Below are 21,688 nucleotides of genomic sequence, written 5' to 3' on the forward strand. Positions count from 1 at the left end.
GGATTCTAGTAAAGACTTTTTAAAAGTGTAAAGGTTCTTTCAATTTTGATAAGACGTCGTGCTCTGTGTTGACCGGTCAGTGCCGTCCGTATTATGATGCTACTCTCGCTGTTTGTAGCTGCAGCCGCTGGATTTCTCGCCTTACTCATCTTCCAGAAGATGTTTTATCCTTACTTTTGGGATGATTTGATTTATTACTTGAAGTTTCAAAGAGTCAAACGATTGATGAAGCTAAGGATGGGGGAGGGGGTTGTCACTTTCCTGGACTGCTTTGTCCACCAAGCGAGGAAAACCCCAGACAAACCCTTCATCGTATTCGAAGGAGAGGTTTACACGTATGAAGACGTGGACAAAAGAAGCAACAAAGTAGCGCAGGTATTCAAGCAGCAGGGAGGCGTGAAAAAAGGAGACACAGTAGCCCTGCTGATGAGCAATGAACCCGATTTCATTTGTGTTTGGTTCGGACTCTGTAAACTGGGCTGTCAGGTCGCGTTCCTGAACTTTAACATCAAATCCAAATCACTTCTACACTGTTTCGAGAGCTGTGAAGCAAAAACCCTCGTGTTAGGCGCAGGTATTTGCACCGCACAACAATTTACACCATGTTATTTCTTATTTTGTTTGAATCCTTTTGCTGAACGCAACCAGCTTCAGGTATTGCATATTGTGCAATTTTAAACAGTAGCCAGTTGCATGAACTTTGATAATGTTTAATGTAATTCAACTGTTTTTTTATAGGTTGTGTCATATACAGGATATACAGGATTGCAACATTTAAGAAAACGTTTCTTTTTTTCTAAGATTTATTTTGGAATAACTATAACCTTTGTTACCATTTCCCGTGGACTTTTTTTGCCACCTACATTTTTACTTGTCTCGCTTATTTCTTTCTCAAACATCATTCTCATCAGCCAGATTAGTTTTTTTAGGTGTTGTCGTAGAATAAAAAAATTACGTTTTCTCTTCTAAGTATACCAGTAAGGAGTATGTGTATACTCCAAGTATTGTTTTTTTTTTAAAGTGTATATGTTAGTTAAAGTGTGCAGTGCGATTTATATTTTTATGTTTTATACAATGTATAGAAAAAAATTATAATTTATTGTTGATTTTAAGAAGGCAGCACTACTGTTTAAATATTTAGCCACTTTCTGTATGACATAGTGTTCATATATTCACTCTAGGTTTATACCACTGGACATATTTAGTGAGGCAATTGATTGTTGAATAGGATTAGAGATACTGTTCAGGTAATCAGACAGAGTTTCCTATGTATCGAATAAGTCATAATAATTTAGAATGGACATAAAGAAATCCTTTGTTAATTCACCCTAAGAACCGTTTTAGCAACCACATGGTAACAATACGGTCCTTAAAATGCTGGACAAAGTGCTGACAACATTTATCTTGTAGTGCCATGAAGGGGTTATCTTGGGTGGAATGGATATGTTTCCTCTGAGATAGTCAGATGACTGTGATAAAAGTTGTATTTTTTTTCTTTTTTAGATTTCATCCACTTGTTAGATGATGTACTGTTTACTCTGCAACAAAACAAGATTGATTTGTGGTTATTGGACAGAGACTCACCTTACCAGGGAGTTAATACATTGCTGGACAAGATTGAAGGTGCTTCAGGGGAATCAGTACCTGATGTTTGCTCTCCAACCAATATCATGTCAAATTTCATCTATATCTTTACATCTGGAACCACAGGTACAGATTTAAATTGAATGTGTTTTGGTTTTGACTCTTCACCCAGTTTCCAGGCTTAGAGTACAGTATCCATTATCCATTACTTTTAAGATTAGCTACTGCTACCAGCCAGGACAGAACAAGCCAACAGGTTTGAAAAATCACTTTTCCTTCACACAGTGAAATGTTTCAAGCACACAGGAACATTTCCAGCTGAAATCCATAAAACCTGTGTTCTAATATTCTGTCTTCCTACACCGTTGTTAGGCTTTTACCACCACTCCCAAAACTAATGGAACAGTATTGCCTTAAGGGGTCTGTAAAACCTTTGTGCCCATTCCAAGTATTTGGCAAGAGAAAAACAAAAACAGGGAAGCTACTGTATATGTGACAGTAATTGCATAAGGTTTAGACATATGTCTTATGGAGCAAACAGACATCTGTACCTTTATGAAATCAGTATGCGGGGCAGAGCAAATTAGTTGTGATACTGAATGCCCATCAGCAAAGACACAAATTTCAGGTACCTAACAAGTACTGCATATACTGTAGCTTTCACCAGTGTCGATACTGGTTCCTAAAGCAGCTGTACTAAACGTTAAACACAGTTTAACATTCAATACACTAATTAAAACAGCAAGGAATCTGTTTGTTGCAAGAGCGCACAGTTTCCTGTGCTTCCATGATTTTTATTTATAATTGGCGACATAAACATCTGTTGAGAACCTGAATCAAAGACTCAACAGCACATTTTTATGGATTAATAAATAGCATTTGCTCACATTACATGTGGTAAATAACTGTTATACAGCACATCATTTCTTTATCCCTCAGCAGGACTTGTTAACGGAGTATTGATCAAGCAGCAAACAGGACAAATAAATATTTATAAGAATTAATAATACAGACTAATCACATCCAACATGTTACTACTATGATACAGATATTTACAAATCTGCTTTCTACAGATATAGAAACACCATTTCGTCTACACCTGTAATATAAAGACGAATCACCTAAAAAAGCAAAGAGAGAATTACCAGTACATTATATCCTATGAAAAGGATTCTGACCGGAATTAAATCCGATAGCAGAAGCTCATGAATTAAAGGGAAACATTTTTTCTATTTAAAATAGTACACCACTAAGGAAGACAAAACAATTTAGCCGGAGGATTACACATTACAGGAAATCAGAATGTCCTCTAATAAATCAAACACTTTTATGAAGAGTACATATCTCTTCCAGTGTTCTGATTACCTGGACTGAACCTGGTTTCAAATCTGATGAAAAAGCAAAGCACACCAGTCTTTTATGCGGTCTATGATGATGACAGTTCCTTTTTCCTTCCTTCCCATGTTTATGTCTCACCCCCACTGTGTTTACTGCACACCCCACAGCTATATTTATCCTGCCTTGAGGTCAGCTTTGTCATGCAATCCATCCCCACGAAAGGTGGTCACACTTCCGGTCCAGTCTTTGTGAAATATTTATTTTCTTATATGGCTGACATAATGATTTAACAGTGAATTAATTTCACCTGAGCTAACTATTAGCGCTACTTCTTTAACCATCTGTAACTTTCACCATGTTTACTTGCTGCAGGGTTCAAGCACAGCTGTATAAATACTTAAGACAATTCACATTGTGTTAAATGTATAGAATAGGTAAATTAATTGGGGAATTACAGTCTTTTAGCTATCACCCCACACACACACTCAAGCCACAACAGTACATTATCATGAAACTGTATACAGGAAGATTCTGATCTTGGGCTATTACCAGCCTCACTGATGGGAACAACTATTAATCAATTTTACCTGAAACAGATGGGAACAGCCATTCCTGTTATATGTGCGTGATTCTAACTTTGAGAACCCATTGCATTTTTAAAGGAAAACTGCAATGCTATTTTTATATGTTGAGGTTGAGAAAGATCCAACATTGATGAATACTTTTTAGATCACAGTGAAAGTAAAATGTACACATTAATACGTAAAATCACCACTTTACATCACAAAATAGACAAAATAATAGTATATGCAGCACCATATTCTGTGATTCAGAACAAGGCAACCAAGTGTCCAATGAGCTGAAGTGGCCCTATTACATTGTAAAGAAGCAGGCTTGTGAATACATCTCTTTTAATCTAATAGAAATATTGCTCTCGACTTCAAGACGGTTTTGTCCAGAAATACACAGTAACTAGCAAGCAGGAAGGGCCGCATCACGTCACAATTCTCACAAACTCTAACAACATGGTGACTATACAGTACTTTCACAAAGTTCACAATTTTATACTTAATTCGGAATTTGGAAAATTTTACAACTAATTTATTTTGTTGCTAAGATTTAATAACCAGTGTGAGAAGTTGGGACTTAAATTCCCCTTTAAATTACCCCATGACTCAGTTGTCACTGTGCAATATCACTGTGAAAATGTTGGAGGCAAAAGCAGAAATACAAATGTTGTTTCTTAATATCCTCTATGCAATTTTTAAAGTAAATAAAATGTAAGGTCTTTTAAAAAAAACTTAAACTTCACAGTTCTAATTCTAGGATATAGTGAATCAAATACAATCCATTGTAGTTACTGAGTGTCCAAAAGTATTTCTCTCATTTTATATAAATATTATGTTATGTAATAACATACTACTTGTAGTTGTTAAAAGAGCTGGTGAGATTTATTACATGAAATTTCAAAGTCTTTTGAAGATTCTACCGCTTTTTCACATTTGCATTTAATTTTTAAAAATAAATAGATGGAAAATATGAACAGGCAGACAGCGTGATGGCTGTTTATAACAACAAGAGTGAGATCAGAGCAAAGTCTTCAGGCGCTATAAAACTTAACTAAGCAATGCAGTTGCCGTTTAGATTAAAGCCTACTAACCATTTAAAGGGAAAGTTGTATTTCTGATGTCCTCTATCTCCCTGGAGCTCTGGAACGACCAAGATCACTTCCACCCCTATCCCCCCTCTCCCTCTTCTGCTTTCTCTGCTTTCCACAATCTTTCAGCCTTGACTGGGTCTTCAAGTGTGGGAATTCTCCTATACATGGAGAAATCAATTTTTCTTTTTGGGTCTCTAGAGATCATCCTCCATTATACCTTTTGTACTTCTTTGCCACAAGCCATGTCTTGCCAATTCCTTCTGCTCATATTCAGTCTTATACAAGCTATAATACCTCCTTGTACAGTACATTTAATCCATGCTGTGGTAGTTTGTGGTAATAGACAAATTATTTGTGGCTCCATGGTCCCAGGAATTTTTTTCTTGTTTCTCTGTAGTGGTTTGCAAACTGTTCCCCATTGTCATCTCCATTGTTCTTTCTTTGGTGTTCCACTTGGAGCCAAAAAATGTCTTGATCCACTCAGATATGCACCTGAATGCAATAAATTATACACATCTCTGTGTATCATAAATCTTTCCAGATGTCTCACTTGGGTTTCTGCCTGTAACCATTTCTTAATGTACTGTACTCTATTTGTATACCCAGTTACTCAACCTAGCTGATGGAGTACCACTTTTAGAAATGCAGGACTCCCAACACCAGATCTAACATTTTTCAGTAGCCACGGCCCAGTATTTTGTCCGCTGTCTGCTGTGCCACCTTCTTGAAAAACAATCAGAGCATTGCTCCTTGAACGTTTCACTCATTGATCACTTCCATTCTGTCTTTTTAAACAGTCTTTTTAACAGTCTCCGCCATTCTGTGAAGTATTCTCCCTCTTTCAAGTTTCTGAATTTTTGCATATTGTCACAATTAAATGTTACCAGAGCTTCATATGGTTCCTACTGATATATTAAGGTAATCTGAATGAACAAATAACAGCAAAGTTTGGTGCTTTTAAAATTTATTTCAGAAAAGTCATCCAGCACATCATTGTTAGTTGTAATCTGAAAGGAGGTGAATAGTTTTTCACAAAACAGTACTTTGGCTAACAGCTGAATCCTTAATTAAATGCCACACAATGTTTCTTACTCAATTGTTTTCATATTTAAAAACACTCCATGAAATTAATGAATACTTTTATCTTCACGACACCCTGCGGGAGGCTAGATCATTTAATGTAGTAGAATACTGGCACTCACTCTTGACACAAATTTCTTTAAAAGTTAATGTGGAGGGTAGTCAAATATAAAATCGAATATTGTATGGTTCTGTAAATTTCCAACTAATTCTATTGATTTATCAAATAATTTATCATTAAATAAACTTTTAATGACCTTATATGGTCCTTTGGAGGTCTTGATAGTCCTTCCAGAATAAAATTTCCAGTGTACACATCACTTACAGCTCAGTTTCCTTGTTTGAACAGCTCGGGTAGAAAGCAAGTTATTCTAAAATTAACAAATTACAAACAACTCCTTCCTATAAAATTTTGTGAAGATTGAGAGTGTTGCTTTATATAGCTCACTGTAACCCGAAATGCTAAAATCATCCTTTGAAATGATGTTGGATGTGTTTTTCTAAACGGAGTTGCTGGAACGTATCCTTATGTAGATAATTTGTGTTGTTAGGGTAGGCATCAGGTCAGAGAAAGCTTCCTTCTATGTTCATACACAGGACAGAAGAATGTAAAAGAAGCAAAAGAACACAAAACCAGTCTATAAATAACTAGTCTAACAGCACCTTCAAAAATGAAGAGCAATCACCCACACTTAATCAGTCCTTGCAGTTTTTAAAAAAATGCAAAACATTTTTGCTTTTTTAGTTGTAAGGATGTTCTTTTCAAATATATACAGTGCCTTGCGAAAGTATTCGGCCCCCTTGAACTTTTCAACCTTTTGCCACATTTCAGGCTTCAAACATAAAGATATACATTTTTTATTTTATGTGAAGAATCACCAACAAGTGGGACACAATTGTGAAGTGGAACGAAATCTATTGGATTTTTGAAACTTTTTTAACTAATAAAAAAATGAAAAGTGGGGCGTGCAAAATTATTCGGCCCCTTTACTTTCAGTGCAGCAAACTCACTCCAGAAGTTCAGCGAGGATCTCTGAATGATCCAATGTTGTCCTAAATGACTGATGGTGATAAATAGAATCCACCTGTGTGTAATCAAGTCTCTGTATAAATGCACCTGCTCTGTGATAGTCTCAAGGTTCTGTTGAAAGCGCAGAGAGCATCATGAAGACCAAGGAACACACCAGGCAGGTCCGTAATACTGTTGTGGAGAAGTTTAAAGCCGGATTTGGATACAAAAAGATTTCCCAAGCTTCAAACATCCCAAGGAGCACTGTGCAAGCGATCATCTTGAAATGGAAGGAGTATCAGACCACTGCAAATCTACCAAGACCTGGCCGTCCCTCTAAACTTTCAGCTCAGACAAGGAGAAGACTGATCAGAGATGCAGCCAAGAGGCCCATGATCACTCTGGATGAACTGCAGAGAACTACAGCTGAGGTGGGAGAGTCTGTCCATAGGACAACAATCAGTCTTACACTGCACAAATCTGGCCTTTATGGAAGAGTGGCAAGAAGAAAGCCATTTCTCAAAGATATCCATAAAAAGTCTCGTCTAAAGTTTGCCACAAGCCACCTGGGAGACACCCCAAACATGTGGAAGAAGGTGCTCTGGTCAGATGAAACCAAAATCGAACTTTTTGGCCACAATGCAAAACGATATGTTTGGCGTAAAAGCAACACAGCTCATCACCCTCAACACACCATCCCCACTGTCAAACATGGTGGTGGCAGCATCATGGTTTGGGCCTGCTTTTCTTCAGCAGGGACAGGGAAGATGGTTAAAATTGAGGGGAAGATGGATGCAGCCAAATACAGGACCATTCTGGATGAAAACCTGTTGGAGTCTGCAAAAGACCTGAAACTGGGACGGAGATTTATCTTCCAACAAGACAATGATCCCAAACATACAGCAAAATCTACAAAGGAATGGTTCACAAATAAACGTATCCAGGTGTTTGAATGGCCAAGTCAAAGTCCAGACCTGAATCCAATCAAGAATCTGTGGAAAGAGCTGAAAACTGCTGTTCACAAACGCTCTCCATCCAACCTCACTGAGCTCGAGCTGTTTTGCAAGGAAGAATGGGCAAGAATTTCAGTCTCTCGATGTGCAAAACTGATAGAGACATACCCCAAGCGACTTGCAGCTGTAATCGCAGCAAAAGGTGGCTCTACAAAGTATTAACGCAAGGGGGCCGAATAATTTTGCACGCCCCACTTTTCATTTTTTTATTAGTTAAAAAAGTTTCAAAAATCCAATAGATTTCATTCCACTTCACAATTGTGTCCCACTTGTTGGTGATTCTTCACATAAAATAAAAAATGTATATCTTTATGTTTGAAGCCTGAAATGTGGCAAAAGGTTGAAAAGTTCAAGGGGGCCGAATACTTTCGCAAGGCACTGTATATGAATAATTTGTATTCTTCTTTTTTTGTTTTAAAGGTCTTCCTAAAGCTGCTCGTATAAGTCACCTGAAAGCAGTAATGTGCTTATGCTTTCTACGGTTATGTGGAGCCACGACTAATGACAACATCTATATTACTCTTCCTCTGTACCATATGTCAGCTTCCCTTTTAGGGATTGGAGGATGCATTGAACTTGGTATGAAATAACTTTTTATTTGCTATGTACTTTATTCACAGTTGTAAATGGTTATATTTCAGGTACAGATACTTAATTTCATACTTTATCAACAACTGTGAGAGTCATTATTGCTTATGTATTATTGCTATATATATTGCTTCCATATCTTGCTTACTGTATGTCTTCTATCATTGGAGTATTAATTCTTCTTGGGGACATACCATTTTCTCCATCTGATCCCCATAAGGATGAAAAAACTCAGAAACTCAGTTGATATTTTAACCAGCATAGTAAATGGTTTGTTTAGCACACTAAATGAGAAGAAATGTCTACAGTTGTGTTCCGGTACACTTAAATTGTTTTACTTTCTCAGTCATTCTGTCACTGTGTGTTATCAATATATTGTGGCTTTTATTTGCATGAAGCTTAATCACAGGTTATTAATGCCATTTTTTTGTGGCTGTGTTCTCCTAATCATGACAGTAGTAACTCTAAATATTTATTAACCATACAATTAATAGTTTAAATAACTAAAGTAATTTCACATTGATAAGAAAGAAAGACGCAATTTAAACAAGAAGGCCACAGTCCTGTTGTATTGTCAGTAACATATTTCCTGTAAAATTCTTTAAAACATTCCTTACAATTCCTTAGAGTGTTTCAGAAAGGGTGGAAATTGGTTTAACAAACAAATTAACATCTTTTGCAAATTTGCTGTGTACCTTTTTGAAACTCTTCATTCAGATACTTAAAGCCATAGGTTATACTTATCTGAGTGATATCTGAGTTACAAATAATGAAAACAAGTATTATAGTGTTTATGCAAAGAATGTGCTATCTGCAAAATCTCTCCATTAATTTAGGCCCAGATAAAATCAAACCTCAACCCGTACACCCATTGCACATTACAAACTGTGTGTTTGATGGCAAATGTCCCATGGGTACAAATTAAAAAGCCTCCTTCAATTACTTGATTGATGCTTATGGGTGGGTCAAACCTTAATTTAATCTTGGTCTTATATCAAATTTACTTAATCACTTGTCTGTTAAAACATATCATTATAAGTTTGTTCTAAGCCTGCTGAGTTGCTAGGATTGGGCAGAAATTTAATAGTTAAAAATAAATTAAAGATGGTCAATATATTGTAACGAGCATAACAATTTAAAAATTACTGCTTTTTATAACTAATTACCTTGTTTTACAGTATATGTAGACATAATAAAAGGCCAGTGTAATATGGCAGTCATATTGTATATCTGAATACCTACTGTGTATTATTATTCTTACCCAAGGAGCTACCTGTGTTTTAAAGAGGAAATTTTCTGCAAGTCAATTTTGGTCTGACTGCCAAAAATATAATGTCACAATATTCCAGTATATTGGAGAACTGTGTCGATATCTGGTTAATCAGCCTAAGGTAGGAACAGTCTTCATTTCAAAACCTGACGTTTGTAGGATGTTTTTCTTTAGAATGCTTTATGACTGAAGGGATTTCTTTAAATGTGTCCATACTCTTATTCAAACCCTTGCAATACTATATACTTACAGGACAGGACGATTGTTACAAAATGTGCATCAAGCATTATACATTTAAAATGTAAAAAATTGAATGCATAGTTTAAACATCAGTGGCATATCGTTCAGAAATTGTTATATACAGTGTTCTGCATGTATATGTACTGCCTACACACAATGTTTAAATTTATTTGTACCCTCAAAAGACGTAAAAGCTTAATGCTGTAATCTGTTTATAAAAATCACTAATTTTAGTTACTCATTTGAAAGTTTCTTAAAATATCTTGATGTTTGGTCTGATCTTGTTACATACCACAATGTAAATAATAATAACAATTACAATAATTACAATATAATTACTTATAAAACAATAAGTAATTTATTTTATACTGTGTATATATACAGTATACTGTATATCAATCAGACAGAAACTTTTAATTCACTTTGATTGATATTGAGTAAAAAAAAGAAACTTTATACCATTGCAATCCACTTTATATAATTTATCATCACAGGCACAGTCACAAAAGTGTCTGAAGTGTTCAGAATTTCTACCTCCATCTTTGGTGAGAGACATAACAAGATGAACATCCTTGTGGAAACTGTAACATCTACTGTATCATCAGGATGTTCACAAATAGTAGTATGGTTCTATGCTAAAAGGTAGGGAACACAAACGTTTAGTTTACATGTGTGATGCAACAAGGTAGTATATTGTAAAAAAACCTGGGGCCCTACCTTTATCCACATGAGGTTACTGTGGGACTGGACTCCGATCTCATTTTACTGTACATGGATTTCCACATGAGGATTTATTGAGGAAAATGTCTCGCATAGAAATGCTAGTTGTGCTCAGGTGCACCACATTTCATTAGCTGTGTTTAGCAGGTTCCCAGAGACGACACAGAAGGAGCAGCAAAGAAATCTTATCGACTGTGCCCACGTCAGGGATGCCAGAAAAGCAGAGACTGTGCATACAAAGCTGGTTCTTTTATCGTGGCCAAAAGTCCCTGGCCAAATGGGACCAGCCAGGTTAAAACAAGGCGCTGTCAGGTTACGGCCTCTCTGTTCAAAATTAAAAAAAGAGACCCTTCAAAATCCATATGTAGGAAGTGTAAAGTAGTGGGAGAGAGAGAACTGTTTCCTGACAAAAATTGTGACAAACTCTAACATCTTCATGCTGAATAAATCTAGTGCCCTTGAAAGAAATCTGTGGCAACATACAGTAACAACGAAAAAGAGACATGATTTAGCCAAATACTATCTAAATTGCTCCTAAACTAAATTGGACTATATCGTGGTTGGACACAAACACAAGCTGAAACTTTTGGCAACATAATCAATATTAATACTAAGTATTTGGTTTCCACATTAGTAAAAATATTAGTGAGTTTGTGTGTTTTGTCACTTTCTGAAACAAAGATTTTAATAATTAACACATCCCTACTAAGAGAGATATTACCCGAGTCCTTATTTAGATCATTAGGACCAAAAGCAAGCCACAATAGACAATGGACACTTATAAATCTTAATCATTAAAGGTTGTTCGTCTGTATATAATCTGATATATAAGACTGATAATAAAATAATGCTAGTGTTGATTTTTAGCACTGACCAATTTGGTTATTGGTTCTTTTAAATTGCAATATCTTACAATTAGGCTTCCAAACTATAACACAACAGTTTCAAGGATGTTTTACATTTCTTTAAATCAACCGTGGTACATTTTTGTAACCAGTACCCTTAACCCACCATGCTTTTCACAAGACTGAAAATGGCATATAAAAGCATGGAGTTAATAAATCCAGCATTGCAGAAATTGAAATATTTGTTGGAAAACAGTCTGTCTTGCTCTTTAGGTTTGTACTCCTAAGGAATCAGATGCCCCTATACACAAACTGTATAAAGGTCTATGGACACTCTACTTAAAACTCAGCCAATGATAACCAATGTTCTAGTACATCAGAATACTGTATATGTCTGTTTATACATGTAAATATTTATCAAATGTTTTAAAAAAGAGAACATCTCCAATTTATTTTGAATACATTTTTTATACACCTACAGACCTGAATAAACTTTATTTAGGCCTGTAGTTTTATTTTAAGGCCATTTATAGTGTAGTATATTGTGTGCAGCACACTTTTGCCGAGTCCTAAATAAACTACTTTTTAGGAATGAAATATTTTTTCCAGTATTTGTTTTATCTACCCTGCAGTCAACAGTCAAGAGAAAATATTTATTTTGTTCAGTAGTTCCTAACCTACTGACCATATGTATTGAGAAAGTGTAATTTAGAGTCTTTTTAAAATGTTTTACTTAACTTTTTATCCACAGGTAGCTGGTGAAATGAATCATAAAGTACGCATTGCGGCAGGGAGTGGCCTGAGATCTGATGTTTGGAAAGAGTTCATTAAACGCTTTGGAAAGATTAAAATTGTCGAATCTTATGGATTGACGGAAGCTAGTATTGGCTTCCTTAACTACACTAATAAAATTGGACCAATTGGACGTGCAGGATTTTTAAATAAGGTCAGCTATATTAAATGTATAGCTTTTGTACAACTATTTTGTTTTTATAATTTCACATTTTTCTACAATAAAGGGCTTTTCTTCAAGAGTTAAGGTATGCATTGTAAGGCACTTACATGTCGTTATTAAAACTTTGTGTACAAGCAGAATGCTTGTGGCTCAGTTTGTGGTACACAATGTATATTTTATCTGTTAATTACATCTGTATAGATACCTGTAATTATGTTTCCTTATGTAAGTAGCCCTGATATGATTGTTCTGAAAAAATGTTACCTGTATTTATTAAAAGCCCTCTGATAGAAAAAAACATCAAAATACATAAACATACTGTGTTTAATTGCATCTTGATTAAAAAGATTAATTGTACAGTGTTTTAGAAGTGATTCATTTAAGGTTTACATTTGTAAAAACATTTTAATGAAACACTCAAATGTAAAACAGACTACAAGATGTAAACCAAGCCTGTTTTAATTTGAAATTAGTTTTCTAAACTTAAAAAAAACTCAATGTCAAGAGAATAGTTTAATGCAATGAGGTATTAGGAAAAACCAAATGCCCGAGGAAGGCTTCACAACATTTTTTGCTTTTTCTTTATTGTTGTGGCCTTAACCACTGCTTGTTCCTTTGCGGCTCACAGTTTGACATAGGTCCCCATTCAGACCTTTCTAGATCTAATGATCTTAATCTAAACCTGGGAAGCTCGCTCGTGTTGGAACACTGTAGACCAAGCTAGTGGTGCCACAGCAGCCATACATAACTCCACAAGCGGTGACACGGGAACTATAAACTTGATAGGCTCTGAGCCACCCTAACACACTGCAAACTCTAAAGCAGAGTCCCGTTCACTGTCCAGGGACATTTAAAATATTGTGTATCACTCGAGGTGGGCATGGTTGTACATTGCCTGCAGGTGATACAGGTTTCCTGTCGGAACCCACTTTCAAGCGAGTTGAGGTGTGGTCAGCTACTATGTCAGCGCTAGCTCGCTCTGCAGTATTCCAGTGGGATCAAGTCCAACAAAACAAATGTAAAATAAACATGAATATTTCAAGCTATTTCCTGCTGCTAATGACGGCTGTCAAAGCCTTTTATTTTTAATTCAGTATTAAATATTTAATGAGCTGCAGTATAAGGGTGTTTACCTGTTTAGACTGTTTTAAAACAGACATACAGTACAGTATTACAATAAGGAAACATTTGACTGCATATGTGTGTATAAATTGAATCTGTAAGAATCTAAGCAAAGCCTAGATTCACTCTTCTTTATTTATGTACACTTAAAAATGTTTCTCATTTTATATTTCAGCGCATTTTACCCTTTGATTTCTTGAAATATGATCTCCAAAGCAATGAACCAGTACGGACTGAAAAGGGGTATTGTGTGAAAGTCAAGAAGGGTAAGAAACTGATATATTCCATATTTTATTAAACTGTTGTCTTTTTATTTAGATTTTCATCCTAACATTCATTTATAAAATGTAATTGTTTTATATATGCATTGTATAAACGTATTTTCCCAGAACTGCTATTCTTTAGATTTTCTGAACATTTTTCTTTATTTTTTAGTGGAAGAATGTGGTAATATTAGTGCATCTCTGTTTCTGATAGGTCGGGAAGTAAGATTTCTACATATGGGAAATATAATTTAGTGGCAATTGGCAAGTTAATGACCAAGCTCAGGGTATATTAAGAAGGAAAATTATGACTGTGGCCAAGTTCTCACTGGCTAGAACCTGATAACTAAACACAGACAGAACTCTTTGTTCCTGTTTTCGGAACTTTCAAATTTAATTTAAAAATACAAATTTCTGGCACATTACAATATTTTCTGCATTTTTGTTTATTCTTAAACCCTTTAATTATAGTACAAAAAGCTAGAAAACAATTATGGAAGCTAACACCATATTATATACATTGTAAACAGCTGTCTTTTGTTATTTTGTCTGATATCCAAATACTTTTGGTCAAGTAGTACTGTATATATATATAGTCCATTTTGTAATGCCAGTTTTGAGGTTGCATAAAACATTATCCATTGAGATCAGCTACTGCATGAATTACAAGCTACTTTTGTTCTGAAAATGTGGTTGTTCTGTAATTTACTGAAGCATGCTTCCTTTTCAAAAGAAAAGGCTCATTTAAAAGGCATATTTCTTACAGGCATGACATTTTCCTCCATAAATCCTGTCTTCCAGGGGTAAAAAAATTATTCATAAGTCCTAAAAATATAAAAATGTACATATATATAAATATAGAATATTTGTAATACATTTGCAACAAGTTCTAAAATTGGACAAACTAGAGGACAAGAATAGGGTCAGTCCAGATCCCATTTTCTGTCACTGTGATAATCAGGCTGTTGGTGTTTAATCAGCTTTTTATTTTGTAGGTGAGACTGGTCTTCTTGTTGCTCCAGTGTCAGTCATGAACCCCTTCCTTGGATATGCTGGAAATAGGGAACTCTCAGAGAAGAAGTTGCTGAGGAATGTCTTTAAAAGGGGAGATTTGTACTTCAACACCGGTGATCTCATGCTGCATGATGATGAAGATTTTGTATACTTTCGGGACAGAGTAGGAGATACATTCAGGTAATTACTGTTAATATTATTTGATATGTGACTAGCTAACTGAGGTAATGGACACATATATAAAGAGAAGTGATGACTGCCCCCTCTGGATGAAGAATACAGATGGGCTACAGGTTTAAGTAAGAAACTCAGTTGAAAGGTAAATATGTACTGTACACGTTTATGACTATGGAGCCAGTGCTTCATCAAATATCTATTTTATTTGTCAATGAACTATTCTAGGCTTAAGGATGACTTTTAAGGATGATCTCTTTTATAATATTTTTAAAGAACATTTAAGAGATAATGAAGAGAATGTGTTCTTTAGATAAGCATTATATATTTATGAATTAAATGAAGAGTATGATAAAAACTATAAGCACTGGATTCTATCCTTCATTAAATCCTAATCACCACTGTGTCTCAGTGTCTTAACTTGTATCAAAGATCATAGCTGTTGATTGAGTTCACAAATTGAGCTTAACCTCTCCATTTTGAATGGAAAAGATTTTCACGTTACTCTCCTAACAAACTGTGGTGTGATTTTTATATGATACAGGGTCAAATCATATTTATAAAATTGAAGAATAAATATACTATAATATATTTATTTTTAGACTTTACAATTTTTTTCCTAAGTTTTTCTTTTTTTTTTTTACCCAAGAATTATTATATAATCTGTAATGGTCAGTTAATCAGGACTATCTTTTAGCTTTAACGACAAATAAGATGTGGATGAGGAAGAGTTCTGTGAATAAATCAAGCTGTGATTGATATACTGTATATAATGTGGATGTTATATATATATACTATATTCAAAACACTTAGGCACTTAAATTCCTGTGCTTCAAATGGAATTTTAATGTGTTTTGGAGTGTAATGTCCTGTAGAACCCCATATTTATAGATATTCTTTTCTGTAGAAAATAATAAAATAAGAAATATTATATTACTTTAGTTTAAAAAATAGAAATTAGTCTTTTGATTTTGTTTGATGCAATTTTTATTTCCCTCATGCGTCTTGGAAATGTACCAAAGGTTAATAAGATGTGACAGTAACTTCGTAATAAAACAATCCATGGTACATTTATTTTCAAGACCAGGACAAAGATTTATTTCTGCTTTTGCACTATATGTTCTAGCTCAAAGTAGTAAAAATTCTCATGGACATGGCATGACTTCATAAATAAAATCAGTGTACGTCCTGTGAGGAACAGAAAAGGGCTGCGAATTGTGACACGGGGCCCTGCAGAATTATGATGACAACCAGTTTGTCCTTCAACCAAAACCCATGTGTCCCGAGCTCTGCTGATGTATAGTGAGAAGGTGAGCTCATTACCACTGAAATTCCTAGCAATCAATGAGGATTTCACAGGAAACATTGTTGTTGTGTATTCTCATTGTTGCTTCTGATTTCAGCGGAAGATGGAATTGAGGTGGTTCCAAGTTGGCACTGTGTGACAGAATCAAGCCAAGTAAAAGCTGCTTCCATTCACAAAAGCACCACATGATGCGACTCACCCTTTAGGATGGGTTAGGAGATGCCTGTCAACTGTGATCAGCTAAGCTAAATAGGAATAGATGCATTCAATGAAGGAACTTGGATGAACACAGAAAATTAGTTCATGACAGACAATGCATAGAATACTAGCCCAGGCATGGTGGGAAGCTGGTGGCGTATCTAGAAGATTAAATGACAAGAGCTGTACTTCGGGGTCTGGTAACCGGTCAAAAGCTGGTTGTCAGAGGCTTACCCAGTGGCGTCTGGGGTTCCAGCATGAGTCTTTCTCTATTTTGCTTTGCTGTTAAGTGAAGTGCAGGGTCATTTTAAGCTTCCTGAGAGCTGCCATTGTTAGTTTTATGCAATTTTTATCCTGAAATTTCAACAAAAATAGATGAAAGCAATCATTATGCAATAAAGCTTGCACAGGAGAAATCATGGGTGTAAAGAAAATGGCGCAGTATACAGTACATACAGAAACAGACTAAAGTTTTCCATCTGCTTTTGTCTGTTGTCTATCATTTTTTCTGTAGTCCCAGTGCCCCGTATTGGCTGTACTGGGAACAAACTCTAAAAAATCAGTATTATTAAATATTAAGTGATGGTGCCAATAGCAACAGTGAGTAAACAAACATATTATCTTCAAATAAATGCTTCATTTTCAGTAGGTATGTAATATTACTCCTGGTTTTTCTTGAACCAGACACAGACTTGACAAAATCTGAGTGGAGTTTAGGTTGCTGACCTTTATCTTGTGCATTACAGTTTGTTTATAAGACTCTAAGAACAGTTATGAATAAAGGGTTGGAACAGTGGCACAGGTTAATAGGAATTGCTGCCTCAGAGTAATGGGACCCTTCTTCTGGACACAGGAATGGAGTTTGTATCTGTTCCCTCTGTTGATGAGGTTTTTCTCCCACAGTCCAAAAACATACTCTTAGGTTATTTGGCTTCTGGGAAAAATTGGCCCTGATGTATGCATGTCTGTCTGTGTGTCTTCCCTGGGATGGACTGGTGTCCCACCTGAGGTGTACCTTGCCTTGCACCCGTTGCTTGCTGGGATAGCATCACTCCCCACCCTGAATTGGAAGAAGCAGTTTGAATGGCTGGTTATGAATGAGAGAATGTAATTCAGCCATTCTAGCTTGTTTTATAGTTGGCAGCCAAATGATCGAAGGATCTGAACAAGCTGTTTATCGAACAAAGCAGGGTGTCTGCTTTAACTGTATAGCTGGGCTATTCCATACTTTCACAATACTAACTGCAAGTGCCTCCTCTTCTCCGTTTTTAAATCAAATCTACGTCCCTGCAGACTTCACTAATGTTCTCTTGTTTTTGTTGTATTCTGAAAAAGTCCACTATATCGACTTTGGCAGCAGTTTTAGATTTTTCATATTTGTGCTAGGTCCCCTTGTAGTATTCTCTGTTCAAGACTAAAAAACATATTTTTTAATTAGCCTGTCAGTGCAGGATGTTTCTTGAAGATTCTTGATTTAAGATTTGTTTCTTTAATATTGTGACAAAAACTGTGCACTATATTCTAAATAGGGCCTTAACATCACTTTACATCCCTTGATATTAATTATTTGACTATAAATCCTAACTTGGTTTTTTAATTGCTTTGCTATATTGTTTAGATATTGTAAATGATGTGTCCATATCAACGTCTAAATCATTTTAAACAAGTCTGTTCTAACACCATGTTTCCCGTTACATATTTATAGCTTTTTATACCTTTACTACCTGTACGTTAAATATGCCAAGTGTTTACCCAATATTTAATATTACAGTATATACATATCTTTTAATTTCAGCTTCTACAGTATTTGCTGCAACATTGAAATCCACCTATTTTAGTATTATCTACAAACATGGCTACAAACCAAATCAGATTTTAGATCATCAATACAAATTAGGAAATGCAGTGTTCCAAGTAAAGATCCCTGTAGTACACCACTAATTACATTACCCAGTCTTGAGCATTCATCAACTATTTGTACTCTATTTGATATTAACAATTTTTTAGTCAAACACATGGATTTTTCCTGAATTCCTACCACATGTAATTAGAGAACTAATCTTATATCAGGAATCTGTATCTGTAGTCTTCTTAAAATCTAAATAAGCCATATCATGTGCTCTGTGTATATCCATTAGTGTAGCTGCTTGTTCAAAACTTTCAGTGAGTTGGTCAAGCAAGACCTATGTTGACTATTTCCCTGGATATTAGTTATATAAATAATCTTCTACTTTAGGTCTATAGAAACAGTCGTGTGAAAAATAAATTTCAATTCTATAGTTTACTATAGTTCTATAGTTTATATATCAGGTCATAACAAAACATCATCTGGTCCTTACCAGGTCCTAAAATTAGGTAAATCTAACCTCAGGTGACAAACAACACATAACAGATTCCACTATGTCATTATTTAACAAAAAATAAGCCAAAATGCAGAAGCCATGTGTGAAAAACTAAGTACACCCCATGATTCAGTAGCTTGTAGAACCACCTTTAGCAGCAATAACTTAAAGTAATCGTTTTCTGTATGAGTTTATCAGTCTCTCACATCGTTTTGGAGGAATTTTGGGCCACTCTTCTTTACAACATTGCTTCAGTTCATTGATGTTTGAGGGCATTCGTTTATGCACAGCTCTCTTAAGGTCCTGCCATAGCATCTCAATGGGGTTGAGGTCTGGACTTTGACCTGGCCATTCCAACACCTTGATTCTTTTCTTTTTCAGCCATTCAGTTGTACTGTAGATTTGCTGGGGTGCTTGGGATCATTGTCCTGTTGCATGACCCAATTTCGGCCAAGCTTTACCTGTTGGACAGATGGCCTCACATTTGTCTCTAGAATATTTTGGTATAAAGAGGCGTTTATGAAACGGTGGCACTGTGGCTAAGGATCTACACCTGTGGCTGGAAGGCTGCCAGTTCAAATCCTGTGGCCGGCAGAGGAATCCAACTCTGTTGGGCCCCTGAGCAAGGCCCTTAACCCCAACTGCTCCAGGGGTGCCATATAAATGGCCGATCCTGCACTCTGAGCCCAAGCTTCTCTCTCCCCGTTTGTGTGCCTGTGTGTCATGGAGCAAGCTGGGGTATGCAAAAAGACAAATTCCTAATCCAAGAAATTGTATATGGCTAATAAAGTGATCTTATCTTACCCCTCCACCACCATGCTTGATGGTTGGTATGAGGTGTTTGTGGTGATATGCTGTGTTTGGTTTTCGCCTAACATGGCATTGTGCATCATGACCAAACATCTCCGCTTTGGTCTCATCTGTCCAAAGGACATTGTTCCAGAAATCTCCTGGCTACCCTTCCATGAAAGTCATACTTGTTCAGTCTTTAAGAAGGCTGCTAATTACCTTCTTAATTCCCATGGAAGCAGTAAGAGTGTACTTATTTTTTCCCACATGGTTTCTGCATTTTGGCTTACTTTTTGTTGAATAAATAATGACAAAGTGAAATCTGCTATGTTTTGTCTGTTATCTGAGACTAGATTTGTCTAATTACAGAAGTTGGTGAGGACCACATGATTGTTATTTATGCCCTGATATGTAAAACCATTGAATTGAAAGAGGGTGTACTTTCTTTTTCACATGACTAGTTTCCATACGCATACATGCAATAAAAGTAAGACTTATTGGTCAGTTTTGTTACTCTTGTAGATGGGCACTGCACTGAAAATGTTCTAGGCTGTAGGTACAAAGGTTTTGCCTGTACTGTGTATGGTACCAAAAGATGGACGATATAGTTTAGTGAAGGGTAATATCAAATGCTTGTGTAAATTAAAAGAATAATTAAATATCGATAGAACTCTCTTTGAAATCTGTCTTTTTCTACTGTACATCTACTGTATGTATTTATTTTTAAGTTATTTCCAAGTAATCACATAAGACTTATGTGATCCATGTTTGCTGTACCAATATCTCTTGCACATTATTCTTCATTATTCATTATTCAGTAGATTTTTAAACTTTCAATGCCATCTAGTGCCCAGAATTGTTATGAGCAAGGAAAGGGCTTTATATGACATATTTATCATGAAAGGCCTTTGCAAGACACCCTTTTCCTCAGACTGTTACTATTTTTATATTTCCTGGATGTGGCTTTTTGAGGCGCTCAGTTCATTTTCGTGTCAGAGAACTAGTGTAGGAAGTTCTATATAGTAAACTTTACAGTGTTAAAACAAATGATGAAAAGTTAGATGTGTTTGACATCTCTGTGCTTGTTCAGTCTACAATCATTTTAAAAACATAAATGATTTGCTTTTCTTTTTGTTTTAATGACCTACACATCTTGTTTTCAGATGGAAAGCAGAAAATGTTGCAACTACAGAAGTTGCTGACGTTTTAAGCAGTGTGGACTTCCTGCAGGAGGTGAATGTATATGGAGTGAGTGTACCAGGTAAAAAAATATTCTCCTGGTTTCAATTCCAACCACATAATTCACATTAGAGATAGATGCCATGAATGAAATGATAAATAGACATTAGTGTAATATAAATTGAAATAGGTTTACTACAGATGCAGCCATTCAAAGTGCGCGGTACAGACACCGCGGTACAGATACCGCAGGTATGATGACACGGGGTACCGCGGTGCGTGATTGGTTGACCGACAGGGGCACTCGTGGTCCGTTGGTCTGTCGTAGAAAGACTTACTGTAAACGTCTTTACTGTGCCCGTTGTAGATATTGAATTTTTCCACTGAAGGGAAATCTTAGTAGCTGAGCATAAAAAGAATAGGAGCATACTGTAACACGTGTGAAGGCCATAAACGATATTAATTTTGGAACGTAAACATACAGTATATAGCTGGTCTTGGTACTTTAAAGAAAAAAATACACACCGGTATTCCATTTCTCCCTAAACATTGTAAGCTTTGAAGTCTTTAACTAACGTGATACCGGAGTCAACAAGCATACTTTTAGAATTTGATTAAAAGGGAATATAATATGGAATCGCGTATCTAAAGAATTTAATAACGGTATGATTATATCCGTGTACTGCGGCAGGGCTGTGTAGGGCTGTTTCGCCTGCCTGATCATGCGAGCTGTCTTGTAGCCTACTGGTCTAGGTGCGTGACTACCGACTGGCAGGTTGTGTGTTCGAATCCAGCTGGTGCTGGACTTTTCATTTTTATTTATTTATTTTTTAATCGCGTAACATAAACATATTACCGTATGCAAACTGTACTGTATACAGTATGTATATGTATATTTAATGTCTTAACTGTGCCCGTTTAATTGAATTAAAAAAAATTATTTAACACGAACATTAAGCTGTTTACATCTTCCGCCTGAGAACAGTCACCCGTTGCTAC

The 21,688-nt window shown here is 35.8% G+C and overlaps 1 protein-coding gene across 1 annotated transcript in view; it reads left to right on the top strand.

Moving 5' to 3' along the window:
* LOC148673407 (long-chain fatty acid transport protein 6) overlaps window positions 1-21,688 on the top strand; it is a 32,353-nt gene continuing 10,665 nt past the window's right edge. Inside the window, exons 1-8 of the mRNA XM_088629827.1 lie at window positions 1-574; window positions 1,504-1,710; window positions 8,105-8,263; window positions 9,539-9,663; window positions 12,099-12,293; window positions 13,600-13,690; window positions 14,683-14,881; window positions 20,674-20,771. Coding sequence (XP_088485953.1) covers window positions 94-574; window positions 1,504-1,710; window positions 8,105-8,263; window positions 9,539-9,663; window positions 12,099-12,293; window positions 13,600-13,690; window positions 14,683-14,881; window positions 20,674-20,771 — 1,555 coding nt within the window. The 5' untranslated portion in view covers window positions 1-93. The remainder of the gene's footprint in view (window positions 575-1,503; window positions 1,711-8,104; window positions 8,264-9,538; window positions 9,664-12,098; window positions 12,294-13,599; window positions 13,691-14,682; window positions 14,882-20,673; window positions 20,772-21,688) is intronic.

This window comes from Lepisosteus platostomus, chromosome 4 (assembly GCF_059453375.1).
Source record: "Lepisosteus platostomus isolate fLepPlt1 chromosome 4, fLepPlt1.hap1, whole genome shotgun sequence".
NCBI classification, from domain to species: domain Eukaryota; kingdom Metazoa; phylum Chordata; class Actinopteri; order Semionotiformes; family Lepisosteidae; genus Lepisosteus; species Lepisosteus platostomus.